The sequence below is a fragment of the Haliaeetus albicilla genome, chromosome 26 (assembly GCF_947461875.1).
Source record: "Haliaeetus albicilla chromosome 26, bHalAlb1.1, whole genome shotgun sequence".
Classification (NCBI taxonomy): Eukaryota; Metazoa; Chordata; class Aves; order Accipitriformes; family Accipitridae; genus Haliaeetus; species Haliaeetus albicilla.
The window spans coordinates 20522769-20540940 of NC_091508.1; the positions used below are offsets into that span (position 1 = coordinate 20522769).

Here is an 18172-nt window from a genome sequence, read left to right on the forward strand (position 1 = left end):
TTGCAGAGCTCCAAGGAACAATCACCTTCAGCCATTGCACTGTAAGCAGAACACCACCACACACCACTGTAGTTTATCTAGATACAGGTACTTTATTTACAAATATTTAGATTAATAGCATCGTTACATCAAATGAGGAGTACAGCAGTCTGAACAAATCCTTTCTGTGACAGAAACAATAAGACCTACTGTATCTTACTCTGGGAGTACAGGTATTGCACCTCAACAAGCTGTAGTCATTAGAACATTTACTTCACGTCAGCAGCAGGTCATGGTCCCTGGGCAAACCCTTTGTGGTGCAACCTCGGTTTAAGCAGGATGCATTAGTTGTAGATCTTGAACATATCCATCTACTTAAGAATATTAGTTAAAAAAAAGGACTAACCAGACAAAACAAAGGGACAGCGCACAAGTTACCCAAATCCTATTGTCTGCACATTCCAGTTTTGGCTTTTATTTAACATTGACTGTACAATACTCTGGTACCACTGTTTACTTACATTGTATAGTTTTAGTGTCTAGAGAGGGATTTTAAGACTACTTTGTATTTTAAACACTGCAGTAAGACTAAAGATGACATTTGACCATGGTTAAGCGCTCACCCCCTTCCATTTTTAAACCGTATGTGATGTTTTCCACGCCAAGCTTCCCATGAAATACAGCAGTACTGCATGTAGCACCACACACTGCGGTCTGACACCACAGCACACCCCACCTGTAGTTCAGTAACAGCCACATGTGTGCCATCACCCCTTGGAAACCCCCCACTCCATACAAGCATTACAGGTTGCATCATCCCATGAAGGACGTACTTGAAGGCTTGATGAAAAAGGCCAAGTCTCACAAGAAACCCTCACAGGGGACTGTTTAAAAAAATACAACAGTAGTTAAAAATCCCTAGAGAGCACACGCGTTGTTCCGACTGTCCAGTTCAGCCTCTGACCATTCAAAAGTTAAAGGTATAAAAGCGTAAGATGTGCAAGAGAACCAGCCTTTGTATACGATGCAAGGCAGGTGATGAAGCCCAATAATGCAAAACGCTTACCGAAGAGAAAAGCAGGTTAGCACACTGCTGATTGCACAGAACAGGATTAATAAAATGGCATAGGTATACCACAGTGCAAAGATGAAAGACAGATTCCACTAGTGTTAGTTTCTGCATCAGAATTAGAGTTCCCCCAGCACAATGTCCACTGTTGACACCAAGGAGTTAAGCCTATGTTAGTGAACTGCAGTCACATCGATTTCTGTACTAAGGGGGCAACGTGGTCACATATAGGTCATACTGTACAAACTGGTATTTTCTTATATACTGTTCTAATGCCAGTAATCATTTTCTTCATTAAAATCATATACACAGGATGTATTTAACTGTTAGCTCAGTTCCTTCAAATTTTATACATATTTACGTTCTGTTAACAAATGTAAAAGGATAAAAGTGGCAAAAAAATGACGTAAAGCTATGAGCACAAGAATGAATGGATTGTTTCCCTGTGCAAGTTGTACACTCGCTCCTGCGCCAGCCCACCCCGACCCCCAACACACACACCACAGGGAATTGTTTCAACAAAAGCACATTGTTACATAGCCCCTTGCTACCATCGGAAATCATTTCACAGCAAAAACTTATCCTTTACTATGGACAGCTCTAAACAGTTAGAGGTGGGGAAGAAAGGCCAAAGAACCATAAAATTAAACCATACAAGACAAAGCCCTGCAAAAGTGTAAAATCATGAGTCCAGCATCAGTGCTCAGTTTAAATTATGTATCGGTGACACTATCACAAGGACAATCAAGGAAAAAAAAACTTCTAGATTTACCATGCAGGAGAGGTTTTATTACTCTACTTGCCTTTGATAACCTGATTACATCTAAAGTTGTTTTAGCAGTTTAGTACTGTGTTAAACTTGTCTCAGAGTTTTAATTAAACCCAGTAAGATGTACAGAAGACAGGGAAGCAGTCAAAAGCACCGCTTCCAACAGACAGAGGTGAAAGGTCAGAAATGGAGCCATGAAACAGAGGTCACTAGCAGCCACAGCCTTCTCTCTGGGGCTGGGGTTCACTGGTTAGTCGCCCCCCCTGCGGAGCTGACGGTTTGTGCTGTACACCTGATTCTGCAGCATTCAGATCCAGGCTTCCGTCTTGGATATTCTGGTAGATTTTCTTGGCAGCCTCCAGGAACGCATCCTCAACGTTCTCTCCACTATGAAGAGAGCAGCAGGAGTTACTCAGGCTACGCTTCAGCAAAGCGATGTGGGTTATGGGGGCAGCTGGCTAGACACCCTTGCTGGGATTTGACAGGTCACCAAGTAGCACTCCTCTTACGTGCAAGAAGAGCTTACAGTACTTAAAGCGGACTACCACAAAATTTGATAACCTGTCCTTGGGACAGCCTTTCATAGGGCAACTCGCTCCCTAGCCATTAAACCTATTAGGACTAGCCAGGAATAAGAAACACATGCCAAAACATCGAGTAGCAGAAATAAGCTAAGGTGCTGAGCCACATGCACAGAGCAGTTCTGGCAGAGGCTTACAGATAAGGGAGCCACTATTAATCAAAACCTTTCTGTTAAAAGGTTCCATTACAACAGCTGCCAGTTGGAACCACATTTACTCATGTCACTGAGGCTCTGATCCCTTGTGTTCGGACAGGCTCCCCAGCCAACTGCAAGTACAGTGTGGTGATTCCTCTCAGCGACTGAAGGGACTGGCTGTTGACTACAGAACCTGCTTACAGCTCGAGACAGCCAAGGGAAGGAACATCTAGCTGGGAACCACTCTTACCCACACGTACACATTCTATGCTCAAATAATGTCTTAAAACCAAATCAGTTCATTTGAATTCAACAAGTGTTTGCCCAAAATGTAGCAAGTGGTCCAACTTCCACATTACCTTCAAGTCAAAGCTGACATGATTGAAACTGCTATATGTGCCTTTCCCTCTAAGACAACTCAAAAATGTTTTGGGTTTTATTTTTCCACCTGTAAAACCCTACTACACCTGAACTCTATGGCTGTACTTAGTCATAACCAATATATTCCTCTTAAACAGACCACATCTGAATCTTTACTCTAGACAAAAGTAACTTACGTTTTTGCACTTGCTTCAAGGAACAATAAACCTGTTCAGAAACAGAGGTTTAACAGTCAATGCATAATATACTTCAAACAGCCGTAGGTCAGTCGCATTATATGCAAGACACTATTTTAGTACTAAACAGTATTTGATGACTAAGTTAGGGCATCAACACACAAGCTGACTCCTAGAACTAAGCACAGTTAAGAGTTAAGCCAGACTGAGGAACAGTAGAAGCTTGTATATATAATTACATTACTTTGGAAGTGCAAGCTTGCAGCTACCAGTGCTGAGGATTCACTTTAACATTGCTACCTTGTAGGAAATGTAACAGCTCAAGAGAAAAAACACACCGTTTTCTTCAGCAAATTGTTTGGCTTCTTCATATGTAACATCCCTCTGTGCTTCCAGATCTGCTTTATTTCCTATGAGGATTATCACCTAGTTCAGAAGAGAGAAAATTAGTCTGGGAAAAAGCTTACTAGCTTTTTCACTACCACCCTCATTATTAGTAAGGCAAAAACCCAAAAGGAAATATGCAGAAAAGCTTAACTGCAAAAGCCACCCATCTTCAGGAAAACACCGCTCTAGCAGTGCCCCCTCTGTGAAGTCAGGAACAGCATCTCCAGTGGTCACTTTCAAATGCTTTAGGCTGTTCTCATGAGATGAGGTCCTAAAAAGCAGCAGTCCTACTCCTTATTCATAAGGGTTGTACTCTGAACCACTTCTTGTATTTAAATCATCTGCTAATCCAGACCATCTTTGAAAGTCTTTTTTCATCACAGCAGAGTCTTCCCATGAGCTTGGTGCTAAAGTGTATTAGGGGCATTCAGAAAAAGACTGAGGGACAACAGTTTTGGGGTATGGTGAAAGAGACACAGAAGAACCTTCTTCCCCATCCCTCCAGAAGACCTGGTCAGCTTTTGCTGAAGATCCAATTTATATTTCAATCTAAGATGAGATAGCATTCACCTCATTACTACCACAAAGCACGAAGTAGTACTAATAAAAGTTAAGGTTTGTCCAGAGTTAATCATAATTTTGTCTCCAACTCCTGAAAACAGGCCCCTGAAAGGCAACTAGCACAACAAGACTTCTAGAAGAAACCACTGCTTTCCTGTACAGAAGCCTACACTTTTGCTCCAGTTCCAGTAAGGGAAGAGAGTCACCGGTATACTGTAAAACAGGGACATAAGGACAACTCTGAGCTAAGTAGTTGAGAAAACACAGGCAACTTATTTAAGAGGACACCGCTACCACTGCGGATGCTTTGGCCTAAGCCTTCCACCTCTTGCTTAGAGATGAGCAATCTTGCTTTCAAGCTAAATGAAGTCCAACTTACAGTATTTGGATTGGTGAGGTTCCTTGCATCTGTCAGCCAGCTGCTTAAGTGATTATATGTACTTCTTCTGCAAAGAATCAAGCAAGCACAGTTTTAGCTACAGTATTTTTTAAAATACTTAAGTGCCAACAGCATAGTCAGCATCCATTAAAACACACTGACATCTGTCATCCCTATTCTTGTCCCCAACCTCAAGATAAAGCAGCAGCATCTTGTTTGGACTCAGACCAAGATTTTCAACAAGTCAACTTTAAACCCCCAGAGCAACTCTCACAACACAGGTGGAAAGAAAGACACACTTCTAGTATGTGGTAGTTTTACTGTCTTCACAAGGACAACATCTATATTGTTTTGTATAGAACACATTAAAGGATTTCCTGTCAAATACTCTTACAGAACACTCTACAGTAGAACAGCACTTCAGTAACAAACAGTGCATAAGATTGTTTTACTCAAGATCTAAGTAAACAGGAAATATACCTATATATGCAGAAAAAAAAAAAGAGGTGCTTGAAGAATGTCAAGAACAGCCCCAGAAGAAGATAGGAGACATGTGAAAGTGAAAGTATTTCATGTTGCACACCTGATTCATTATTCTGTTAGCAGCACCTTTAATTTTCACCTATAAAAGGAAGACAGGATAGCTTCCACACAGTCTTGGTTTTGTTGGAGGACTAGCCCGTGAAGAGGCCCAGAAGTCAGACTCCTGCAATGCTCTCATCTATACAGTCCGTTAAGCATGTTTACATAGCCCACTGCAACAGAGGTTCTCTGTCCTGTGCCTACTCTAGGAATATTCCTGCCAGGTAAGCAGCAGTATCCATTGCCTCCCAGGAAGGGAAAAATCCATGTACTGAAGAGCAGATTTTAAGGACAAAACCAGTTCTTTAATCAACTTCAACACAGGCAGTCAAGGCCTGAAATGACAAGATCCTCAGGCCTGTCAGCAGTGAAATTTTTCAAGAAAAGCAGCTCACAATTTCCTATGTTTCATTTTCAGCTCTTTAAATACTTAAAGTATTTAGATAAAGAAGTGTGGTAAGCTTCACACAACAGGATACAAAGACATCCAGAGTCGTTTAAATCTAAGTCAAGGGGACAGACAAGACAGTACATATAAGGCCATGATATCCAAACACCTTGTCAAGCACACATAGAGCTACGATGCAAGATGCACCAGTCAACAGCACCTTACCTGGTAATGTCGTAGACCATAAGAGCTCCTGCTGCTCCTCTGTAGTAGCTTCGTGTGACAGCCCTGAATCTCTCTTGTCCTGCTGTATCCCAAATCTGTAGTTTAATTTTTTGGCCGCTAACTTCAATTATTCTTGTGCCAAATTCAACACCAATTGTGTGGGGACAGTCTGCCATAACTGTCATGAAAAGTAAGAGCAAAGATCAGATCTTTCTAGTACAAGGTCTCCTTGCTACAAAGATATTACTATCACCAGTTTTCAGTTATCTTTATTAGATTTTCAGTCTCTAAGAAAGCATTTTTACACCTACAGCACCCAAACTGTATCACTTAACCAGAAATAAAATGAAGTATGCCCTACACTGCTGTTAGTTTTAAAAACAGTTATAAAATTCCTTGCCTTCTCTGATGCATGTACACTGATGCTGTTTGGCCATACATATCAGAAGGTATCAAGTCAGCTGAACCTCAGCCTATCCTTGCAGAAATGGTTAACTATTTTAATGCAGTAGGAAAAGATAACTTTTAGGGAATTACCAAGATACAGTTAGTCTGTAACACAGCTTCAAAAACAAATATCCCAAGTTGTTTCAGACAGGGTGATAGTGTGACTGTCCACAGGAAAAGCACCAGTTTCATAAGTAGCTACCAACACAGCAAACCAAAACCAAAAAAGCATCTTTCTAGTTATAATAAACTCATCTTAATAAGCTCATCTTTATAAAGATCAAGAAAATGCAGAAAGGATGAGTACCTATTCAAGCTATCTACAGTTAGTGACAGTCTTGTAATAGAGGTGATTGACATGTTTGTTTGGTTGTACTGCTTCCGCTTAAGACACACCCTCATCAAGAATTTGACCCTATGCAAAGTAGCATTTAAAGAATTGGCTGATACTGGATTTTAATTAAAAGCAACAGTTTAAAAAAAATCCTATTTCTACTGGAAAACAGAAATATTTTAAACTGTAGCTCCCACCCACTTATTGCCACATCTTGAGTAGCACACAGTAAAGACTAACTTTGTACTAATAAATACCTACGGACTTAGCCATTGAGTGTGAGCTACATGGAAAACCACAGAGCTAATAGCCACTGCAAACTCCAATGCAACACATTATTAAGAAGAATTGAAGCCAATTCTTAATTAGTCATGATAGCATACATGAAAAAACATTACAGTTGAGACAGACTGCAGTAAGCTTTAAACAACCATCACAGAGGGCAGTCCAAATGTCATGAGTCACAGCAGCTACAGAGAATGAGTGCTACTTAAGTCTGCAAACAAGGAGTCAAACAAAAAAAAGAATCTTTTTCTTAAGTCCTTAGCAGCACTTAAAAAAACCCTCCAACTGCTCGTGTTCAAGCTACACTAATATTGGAAAACATGCAAGTTTCAGATAAGAAATTTCTTTGTTCCGTATCAAAATTCCCTGGAAAAGCTGTAAAACCAGACACGGTCTCCCCACTCATCACAGGTAGGACTGACCAAAGCAGCAGTTTTACCGTTAGTACATTAACATTTTGTTTCTACATCTGCAGATGTTGAAACAAGAATCTGACAAAGTACAATATAAACCCATACAGATTAAGAGACATGAGATCAAGCTCATGCATGAGGGAAGCAAAAAGGCAGGAAAGAGGGATGAAGCATACCAGTTAGAATAAATATTGTGAATTTAAATACTCACACTTCTTTTCTGTAAATTGATGAAGCAAACAGGACTTTCCTACACCCATGTCCCCTGTTACAGAAAGAATAGTTAAGGCTGACACCACATTGTTGCAATAAGCACATTTTCTTCATCCCACACAACAAATAGTACAGAGACAGGCAGTCATTCCTTTTTCAGGGCTAGTGCACAATGTTCTATACCTGGCAACAGTCCTTAACTTTATCAAATTTTGCACTATAGTTCTGGTAAGGGTACAGGGTTGCAAGCAAGGATGGAGCAGAAAACTCAAATGAGAAGTTAATCTGTACTACTGATTTTACAACTGTGTTTCACAATGTTATGAGAAGTAGACCTGTAAGAAACTGAAATGTAAAATAGACCTTTTGAATGTTTGTCCTGCTCCCATCTTACTTGCAATTACTGGTAAGGACATCAAAAAATACTGACAACCAATCAGAACACACCAAGAAATTGCTTCATTTCCACTGATCCACTTACACAATGCCAATAGTAAGAAATAGCAAGATGTTGGTTTTAAGAACCAACTTTTCCACAGGCTGAGGCTGTCACAGCAGCCTGATTTACAAGCCACTACAATAAGATTGCAGATCACTTACACCTACACAAGATCATTAAGAATTAAACAATTAACAGCAAGACCAGTTCTTCCAGGATAGTAATAAATGCAATCAAGTCCCTGACTCTTAAACAGCCAAAAGCAGCATTTAAACACAAAAATATAGCCTGACAGAAGTTCATAAGCCTGTCTAAAGCAATGGATTTCAATTAGCACTTGTGTCTTCAACATATTCTAAAATCTTTCAGACTAACAATGCAAAACGCTATTGCAAACCTGAATCAACACAACATCCCAGTTGTGTTGACTCCCATTACAGTTTTTCCCCATTTCCAAAGGATTTAGCAATTTGCCTAAATATAAACTTGAGTTAGGGAGAAAGGGACCACATGCACATGTTTTTAGAATGCCTTTTTTTCTAGTGCTATGCAGAGGGCTAAGTATTATGGCCTTAACAGTGAAGATGTTCAAGAATACTGAAGTATGTATGTCAAGAAGAACAGTTATTTTTAACAGTAACTCAGCAATCAAGTGAACTCAATACAGGCACTAGTACTTGCCCTCACTTCCAGCTCACCTGCCACCAATCACACAGCTCCAATACTGTGGCATAAAGGTATTTGCCCTTATATTGTCAGCTGCTAAAGCTTTAGAGCAAACATGGTGATCTGTGAGGGACTGAGGTTGGACAAGTAACTACTGAAAGAATCACTACTATATAGCAAGTAGCATGCAACAGAAGTCAAGCATAGTACAGCCATAGGGTTTTTGGGTAGGCTGTCATGCATGTACCCATTGACACAAACAGGTATGTGCCCAGTGATACTTACCAATAATGATGTACTTAAAGATGTAGGAATAGTTGTAAGGTGCAGTTGCCATTGTGGCACTAAAACAAAAAACAGAACACATCAGAACTGCTACTTGTTCACCAAATTCAACCCAATTCATCCAATTTAGTTCATATAACCAAACAAAGCCCCGTTCCTCTCCCCCCAAGTATCCTTTCATTCACAGTTCAAGTTTGTGTACTTCCCCACAGTCACTGAATGAGTGCCAGAGACATTCAGCAAAACTCCCACATCATTTGCTCTGAGCCCCTGCCAGCAAGGCCTCCAAGTAGAAACATGCTCTGCGTAGCACTGATACTCATTCAATTTTATCCAGAAAGACTTAAAGCTGTTTAAAAGCTCCAGTAGCTTCTTGCTTTACATAGTCACCAGCTGGACCAACACTCACTCACCAAATAGCTGATGCATGAACTGAAAATAAAATCTGACTCCAAAAGAAAAATCTGAAGAGGTTTACCCAAACCAGCAATTTGGAACTATTACCTCACGCTTTTGAGACTTGCAACAGCAAAAAAGGAAACAGTGCAGCTTGCATCAAACAGCCAGGAATTACTTAAAAGAATGCTGTAGTAGCCTTAACTGGGGTCTAGACTGCTACATGTTCTTGTCAGAAAAGCGGTACAAGCCACAAATCAGATGTTCAGAAGTCAGTTAACATCTCTGTGGCTTTGTCAGCATAGCAGCATTACAGCAAGGCTTAGCAGTTTCTTAAGTGATAGTCAAAATTAGGTTGGAGCAAGTACTTCCAATATTCCAGAGTTTTCCTATGCTTTCCTAGATGTAGGAGGAATTAGAACTGGCCTCAGCTGTGTAAACCTGCAAGGAGTAATAGCTGACTTACTAATACATCAGTTAACCAGGATTTTAAGTCTATACAGCCCAGATACTGCCAGTTAACATAAAGGATGCAAAATGCCTGCTTTTGTCCCAGGTTTTACGTTAAATTAGATACAGTGTGATCAGTTAAGCAAGTGGAAAATTTCTACTAGGAATTCACCATTTCCTTTCCTCCTCCTGCATGGCAGATAGCCAGCCATTAGAAAAACATTGCTTTAGCCGAGAAAGATTTTCATTCAGTCATGTGTCATTCACATGACAAATGAAACCAGTACTGTAAAGAAATAGGAACACAGACAGGAAAGCTTACAAGCCTGTAACTTTTTCAAAAGCAAAGTACTGTTTCCTCAAACGCGATTAATCCGTAACAGTGAACTGCAGCCCTAAGAAAGGTGACTGACAACAAATCTCATTCACAGTACAGAGCCAACAGCCACTGCTTCGCACAGCAGAGGTTTAAAGCAAACGCTCTTATCTAGACCTTGGAGGGGGAACAACTCCAACAGGCAGTTGAGAAGGGTTTACTGTGTGCCAGTCACTGATCTGCACCTTGCCTTTCCTTCATGCTTGACTCATGATACGGAAACTCTCAAGTCCTTCTACCCTAAACAGTATGCAAAGCATCTACGCTAAGTCCTATATATACATAAACACACTGTTCTATTAAACCAAGTTTAATCCAAGATAGTAAACAAAAGAATTTTGGACAGTAATTCTTGCATATGTTAGCAAGATAGAATTCCACACCAAGTGTCACACGAGCTCCAAGAACAGTCAGGTCAATTAAGCAAATTTTAGAGGAAACTTCTGCTGTAGTTGAGGGAAATCTCATGCAGACATCCCACACCACCTTTGTCCTCAGTCTCTGACAAATAACCACTCAGTGGACAGACCACTTCTTATCACTGTACTGGGTAAGAATTCACATCCATGACCGAGAACGCACTGCCCTTTACCAAGCAAGCCAGCAACTTTACTGCCTTATTTCCCGGAAGTGGAAGATTCCAGAGTTATAGTATTGGCTTCAATATGTGCACCAATTATTTTCAACACCAGCAAATAAAGACAACTAACTGCTCCATACAGAGTTCAAAGTTAATGTGTCACTGTGGAAACATCCAATATTTCAATTTTCTGAATACATCTTCACGCATTATGTTCTTCCTCCTCTCTAGCACATCGCAATAGCAGTAACATTCGGACAGAGCATCTTCTGATCCAATGTGCTTGTTCTTACAGGATACCTAACTTGCTTTCTAAGTGAAGCTAGGAGGACTATGTTCATGGCTCAATTCAGTCTGATAGCAGACAAGGTTAAACTGGAGGATTGTGAGGTATGCAAGTGGAAGTACAAAAAAAAGCTTGAAAAGGACAATTTATATGTGCAAGTACTTCAGGAGGATAGTATGAACTGTACTGTTTTCCACAGAAAACAGGTGGGTGCTACAGCCACAATAAAGAAAGGCAAAGACACAGAGCACTAATATACATCTAGTTTGAAAGATCTATGGTACTTTCTGAGGATGGTAGTATCTAGTAATTTACACTGTTTTTTAAAAAAATTCAGCATCAAACTCCAAGACAGGGAACCACTCACATGGCTAAGAAATCTGTCCTGCAGAAACCTAGGTGAGCCCCTCTGCCTTCACAATACTAGTTGGCTAAAGCATGCTTAAGTACTCAGAAACACTCAAAGAAGTTTCATATTTCTGAGCATCTGACTTTACAATTTTGCTGTATATAACAAGTAAGGAGAATGCATCCTACTAGCCAAGCTTGTAAGAAGCATCACTGGAAGGTGAGAAAGACTTTTTTTTTTTTAAAGAATGGACAAACTGGGAACTCTGTGCAGGCTATATCACAAACTGAGTTTGAAATTAATCTCTTAACTAGAATCTTTACTGCTAAATATACATCTCTGTTTATTTGACAGGCTGTTTTTGTTTGCCAAGATATGTCAATTTTCATTATACTCTTTAAGTAAAGAAGTCTAACTATGCTATTTCAATATAAAAGAAACTGTCACTGCTTTGCAACATATGCATTAAATCAGTTCCCACTTCAAAGTGAGAGTTAGAAAACCAAATTCTGTGCTTCGCAACAGTCTGTTAAGAAATGGGTGGGAAGGGAGGACTAACTTAAAGCCATGTCTCATTGCTAAACCTTCACCCTCTTTCTTACAGTGACATTAGGCCCCTAAAGGAGATGAGAGAGACCACACACTCCACAGTGTACAGCAAGACCTAGCACACACATGTTCTCCACAGCTTAAAGAAACAGATTTTTAATAGCAATACCGATAGAGAAATTCACTTATATGATGAGTCTAGACCTTCTTTCAAGTCCCAGAGAGTTGCTGGAGAAGTCATTGTGTCTGACAGACACATGTACTGAACGCTTGAAGAAACACAGATATTAAAGTTTAAATACAATTTCTGGAGTTAAACTGAAAAATAAAGCAACACTTTGGTATTACATTTATTCCAAGGGTCACATTACAGAAAAGATTCTGAAATACTCTGAATTATTACTAAAGGTCAGAAATCTTTCCTGGAGAACAGAAGACTTGTTTAAAAAAACCAACAAACAAAAACCAAACTAATAAAACTTTTAAACACTCAAATTCCAATAAGGATTAGCAGGAATTCAGATTCTACTCAGATCTTGGAATAAAACCGATATTCCAGAAGGACTCTGTGCTGAAGGGGAAAAATAAATGCAACAAACTAAACACAGAAGCCATGGTGAGAATTCAGCCTTAGAAAGCTGACAATCTCAGCATTTACTACAGATGAAAGAAAGAAGTCTAGACAACAATAATGCACAACAGGATCCAGTAAATACAAAAATATTAGCTGCATATTAATGCAAGGGGTTAATATATGTTGATAGCATCACCCATCTGTAGAAACTGGAATTCTACCTCCACTTCACAGCCCTCTGTTCCAGACACATGAATCTTAATAATCCCAATACAGGGGGTTGGGGTTTTCCTCTTGGGAGAGCCAGGGGGCAAGAACTGCAGGACTGAGAAAGTTGCACACAAGTATACACAACTCACCTTCCGCCACTGCTGACATTATACAATATGACAAAGTTAACCAACCATGAAGTTACTGTTAACAGAAAGTAAAAGAAGTTCAGTCTGGAAGCTTGGTCTACCTGCCATCTTTCTTCCAGGAAAGTCTGCCAATTTAGAACAAGTTTTGGCTCCCTTTTCAGAGGTAACACTTCCCCAGAGTTTAGAGCATTTTTTGAGGATGGCAACTAGCCAGAGGATCATGCTTCACTATACACAGATTTCTGTTAGTTTCAAAGCCTGCACAATTAATTTCTGTACTACAGTTAGGACTAGAAATTTTACAGTGAACAGTGTCACCATAATCCATCTTCCATATATCAACTTTTTATTTATTAGAAGTTAAAGATGACCTTAATGGGATACTAGTGACACCTACATTTCCTCCTCTAATCAATAACCACTACGCAGGTATTTTGACATGTCACTGAAGCCTTATTTCAAGTATCAGCATACATCTGTACAAACTGAGATAAGGTTGTTCCAGGCGCATTGCTGTAACATTCTTTATCAGAATAACATAACTGTAAATATATCCATACCAGCTTTCGTGAGACCCATGCAGTTCCTTCTAGCTCAACTCAAGGACATAGTCAATTTTAATCATTTGCATAAAGAAATTTCATAGCTTTGTGCTCAGCAAGAAGCAGGTATGCTATTAGAAGAGACTAGAACCTGTATACAGAGGTTTTCTTAGACACTGCAGGTGGTTAATACCATCAGCTGGCCAATCCACAGCTATCAGCTTCAAACTCAGGACTGTCCAATTATTACAGGTTCCCCTTAAAAACATACTACTCTGCAGCCAGAGGACCACTGTTTAGTTAGCCTGCAGCAAGAGGCATTTTGTATTTCATATCTGGCCATCCAGGTGTTCTTTCGGTCATTCCTCCAGGTTATGCAACAGGAAAGGATCTCACAGTTGAAGTCCAGTTCCCTTCTATAAAAGGCAATGCCATCATATCACTCCTTTCATAAACTGCAACAACTTTCAAAGAGCTGTTAGTTTTTTCATTTGGAAGAAAGTATTAGTTGTGTACAAGGGGAACTGTACACAACCAATAACAACTATTATTTAGAACAGCTTCTGAATCTCTACACAAAATGACTAAGTAGTTATGCTCTTTCCCAGGGCATATCCTCTTCCCTGCATATTTACTTAGATGTTAATAGTGAATACCGAGAAGAGATCAAGAAGCGGGGAAGAACGGGGGAGAGATAGAATTGTTGCAATTAATAATTGCACTATTCCCCTGATGAAGACTTTTGTCAAGCAAAAAAACAACACAGTCTAACTGGTACCTTACTTTAGAAGGCTGCTAGAAATACAGTCTGTAATTGCTTCAATTGTGGTCTTCTGTAAAAATCACACCATACTGGAAGGTAATAACAGTTTTGTTATCAATTAATACACTCAAGTGAACTCCCCTAAGTCTGTTGTCCATAGTAATAGACCTCATAGCCTGCTATTAAATTTCATTGTGGTTTTATGACTTCCACACACACCAAGGACATTTAGGTCTTCATAAATATGTAAACATCTTGACCCTCTTGAAGAGGATGGTCCCACAGCCTCCCTGGTCGGTCTGTTTATTTTTGCTTGCTTGTCTTTAAGAAGTCCTCTTCTGAGACAGATCCCTGAGGAGTCTCATTAGCAGCCCACTAGCAGCCCACTACTTTCACATCTATCTGGTAACATTACTTGTTGCTGGCCAGTTCCTCGCTCATTCTGCAGCTCTTCTAGAGGCATCCTCTCTAGCTTTCCCCATTTGGATTTCATTAAAGCATCTGATTAGCACAAGATGGTAAATTAGGCTGAACTGATCTTTGATCAGACAGCAACCCAGCAAGCTTCTTATGATCTGCTGTTGAAAAAAAAAAATCACTTTGCATTTCCTTATTATTTCCATGTCCAGTTATTCTTTCTCAGAAAACACGAGGCCTGCATGCTACTGGGCTCAGACTAACAAGCTTCAGCTGTGCAGAGCCCCATTTCAAGCTGTTCCTGAAGAAATGTGTTTGCTATATTCTTTAATCATGTAAAACACCTTAACACAGCCTGAGGCCTAGTAAGTATTTCTAAAGACTTCACAGGCCTTCACTTCTCTTCCTATATGAGAACGGTGGCTTTATTTATTTTTAAATCAAGGCTATGTATCATACTATTTTCACTTTTTGATTTTCCTCAACTGTTACCCAGCCATACACACACCATGTTGCTTGTCCTTTTAATGGTTTCACATCCTGCACCATTAAGTTCCTCCATTTTATTTCCTAAGCTTCCTGCATTTATATGCATACACCTCATTTTTTACTAACCACACCCTAGCACCATAGCTAAATTAAATATTGCATACCTGTCCTCATCAGTAAGAGCACTTTCTCCAGTGTCCATTCTCTCAGCCATAGTTCTTTATATGTTTGTATATCCTCATTTATCCTATTTTCCTCTTCCTATAAAACAGTCTAAACCATAGCATGTGTCTGCATTCATAGTAGGAGAACGAGGTTCCCGAGATATCAGATAAGTTTAGGAACTGTATATACAGAAACCAGAAGAGTTTTGTTGTCAGTCTAACAAATCAGAACAACTTACAACTGCCTGGAGTCACCCCCTTGGAAAACATAACAAGTCACAAGCACATTTTAGAACAAAATTAAGTAAAGTCTATCTCCTTTGTTTCAGAAAGATACAGAAAAATGAGAACCAGCCATAAGCAGGTTCCATTAGATGCACAGGAATAAGCAAGTAATTTTAAAAGACCTATTTACATTTTAGTACCTAGTACCTCCAGTGTAACAGGTTTGTTTTCAAACTACTGTCCTTCACAGTAACTTTTTTTTTTTGTTATTCATAAAATGGAAAGTAGGAGCTTCTTCCTTCCACTCAGATTTATGACATTTTCAATTCACTACAGGAAGCTAGCAAACTCCTTTTCAATCCATATTAAGCTACATGATATTTCGTTATTAAGTCCCCCAGGGTTGGGATTTTCTTTCCATTCCCGAGTAACGCCCAAGCACAAGAGGCCTTCAATTCAAACCATGATAGAAATCAATCCACAAACCAATGCACTCCATATGATAACATCTGGCTACTGTCAAAGTGACTTGGAGTTTGAAGTGATTCAGGATACAGACAACCCGAGTAAGTCTTGTTCGCGAAGGGCTACTGTTACCTCTGTGAAAAAAAAGTCATACAACAACATAAATCCACTCTGTTTCAGAGGCCTAAAAAGCAAAGTCCACGTCAAGTAACCTCCAGAGCAATAAAGCCGTTGCCAGAGACACCCCAATGTAGACCGACACCTTTCCCTAGTTTTACTGGGAGGATAATTCAGTACAATTTTAATTCAAGACAAAGCTATCCACAGATGTTATAGCAACCTTAAGAGCGTACTGCAAACAGGCAATAGACAGCCAGGTGAAAGAACAGAACTTCACTCTTCTGTTTAGCCCGAATAAGCATTCACAAAAGAAAACAAAGAACAAGCCTCGAATACTTTTGTCGTTTTCTCGAGAAAGCGGCACTCCCCTCAGCCCTCATGACAAGTTATTCTTCTGGCAAAGTTCATGACAGCACGGTTCAACGTAAGAATCAAAAGCACAGAACACTGCACATCGGCCACATACGCGGTATACTATATACATAGAGTAAACACCCTACTTGCAACTGCAACAATTGGTAAGGGGCACACATACATACCGCATGTGCACGAGTACTTGACGGTGGCGTGTTACCCAGGGAGTGTGCAGTGCAGTGCAGAGGAGGAATGGGAGGCGGCGGCGACAAACAGTGCAGCAGCGCCCTAGCTCCTGCCCAGCCGGCCTCACCCTCCTCGGCCCCGGACGGACCAGCGGCCCCCTCCCCTTTCTGCCCGCCGCCGAGCAGCGAGGGCGGCCAGACCCGCCGAGGCCGGGGACCAGCCCGCACCGGCCCTCGGAGCTGGGCAGCGGCACACTGACTAGGCCGACCAGGCCCCGGCTGCGGACAGCAGCAGGAGGAGGAGGAGGAAGAAGTGTCGCCACTCGGTCCGGGTGGCGGCCGGGTGTCTGCCCCGGCCTGCCGGCGAGAGGGCGGCTCGCCCGCCCGAGCGTCGCCCACCGGCGGCCGGGCACCAGCGCGGGGCCTAGTGCTCTAGGCCCGGCCGGGCGGAGGGGCGGCCCTCCCCGCCTAGCTCCCTACCTGGGCTCGGGAAGCGAGTGGCTGTGCAGCGCGGCTCTGTCGGCGGCAGCCCGGTTTTCCCCCCGCCCCGCGCCCTGCGGGCACTGGAGCAGCTCTGCTTCAGGCTGGGCAACGGCCGGGCCGGGTCTCCGCCTCTCTCCGGGGCTCCCTCAGGCTCGGCTCCGCTGGCTCCACTGCGCCCCCATCACCCCCCTTATCCAAGATGGCGGCGCCCCTCGCACGGGGTTTCCCCTCCCACTCTCGACGGGCGCTGGGGCTGCACAAAGGTGGGCGCGAGAGGCCCCGCCGGAACCAATCGCCGAGGCCGAGGGCCGGAGCCGCCACGCCTCCCCATCGGCGGGGCGGAGCCGAGCCGGGAAGGGCGGGAGGCGGCCGCCGCGCGCCCCGCCGCCGCCCGGCCGCGCGCCGAGGGGGCGGGCGGGAAAGCGGCGGGCGGGGCGGGGCGGGGCAGGCGCGCGCGCCCCCTCTCCCTCCTTGAGGCGGCGCCTCCTCCGCGGGTGCTCGCGCCTCAGGGCGGGCCGTCCGCGGGTGAAGGCGTTAGCGGTGAGGTAAACCTCGGTTTTTTTCCCAGCTTTTTGTGGTGGAAAAGTGAAGTCACCCTCCCGGAAGCCCCAGAAAAGCCGCCAGAAAAGCGTACTGTCCCCCTCGGCCCTTCGACGGTCCCGCTTCGGAAGTCACCGCTGCAGCTGCCTCCTCACCATTACCATTATCTTACCATTTCTGGGTTTAGGTAATCTCTAGAACCAGGGACATTAATAAAGCGTGAAGACAAAGACTCCCGAGATATTTCACGTGCTGTCTAGAAGGATTACGTCCATGTTTCCTGTCCTGCCTCAGAATCCCCACAGAGCCAGCGTCCTTCGAACCGAACGATTTGAAATCTCTCCGTCGTTACCGAGGCGCGGTTATTTGTTCGGGAGAAGATGCAAACAGGAACAGCCTGGCAAGGTTCAGGTACACAGGACATACATGCTCCAGCATACTCCAGCATCCAAAATCTCCAAGGAACTGTAGAGAGCTCTGTTTCTGTTTCCAGTAAAATTAATATTGTCTCGTGTCTTTTACAATGTCCTGTGAAACGCTCTAACCAGTTTGTCAATTTTGGCTTTAATTTTTTTAAATAAGCTTTTTAAACACTTGTGGCAGGCAATACTAAAGACCTAAAAAATGCAAGATGCTGCACAAATCTCACAGCTCATGGGATTAAAAAAACATTCAGTGGTTCAGGAGATGAAAAAAATTTAATAAAAGTAACATCATGAAAGGATTCTATGTATCTCCAATTCAATAAACTTACCCAGATTCTCAGCTCAACATACAAACTTCCCTTACACACAGAAATTATAGAAACAG

General features: G+C 42.0%; 1 protein-coding gene across 2 annotated transcripts; it reads right to left on the bottom strand.

Annotated features, from left to right (window-relative positions):
• Nucleotides 1-67: 67 nt before the first annotated feature.
• Nucleotides 68-17034, bottom strand: RAB14 (RAB14, member RAS oncogene family). Of its 2 annotated transcripts, none has more exons than XM_069771188.1 (8): nt 16820-17034; nt 8697-8755; nt 7305-7358; nt 5615-5792; nt 4420-4486; nt 3431-3518; nt 3093-3123; nt 68-2204 (listed from the first exon to the last, which is right to left on the bottom strand). In XM_069771188.1, exons 2-8 carry the CDS (start codon nt 8746-8748, stop codon nt 2027-2029), a joined length of 648 nt encoding a protein of 215 aa, XP_069627289.1. In that variant the 5' UTR covers nt 8749-8755; nt 16820-17034; the 3' UTR covers nt 68-2026. The 2 variants fall into 2 exon arrangements, with proteins under 2 accessions (XP_069627289.1, XP_009925127.1); XM_009926825.2 differs by lacking the exon at nt 16820-17034 and adding an exon at nt 11852-11951.
• Nucleotides 17035-18172: the final 1138 nt, after the last annotated feature.

What these genes read in the sequence shown, in the direction of transcription:
- RAB14 (XM_069771188.1), bottom strand. Translation starts at nt 8,748, where the DNA reads ATGGCAACTGCACCTTACAACTATTCCTACATCTTTAAGTACATCATT. An exon ending in TCAATTTACAGAAAAGAAGT is followed by an intron (nt 5,793 to 7,304) that starts GTGAGTATTTAA and finishes TTTTCATGACAG; the next exon opens with TTATGGCAGACTGTCCCCAC. An exon ending in ATGGTCTACGACATTACCAG is followed by an intron (nt 4,487 to 5,614) that starts GTAAGGTGCTGT and finishes GATTCTTTGCAG; the next exon opens with AAGAAGTACATATAATCACT.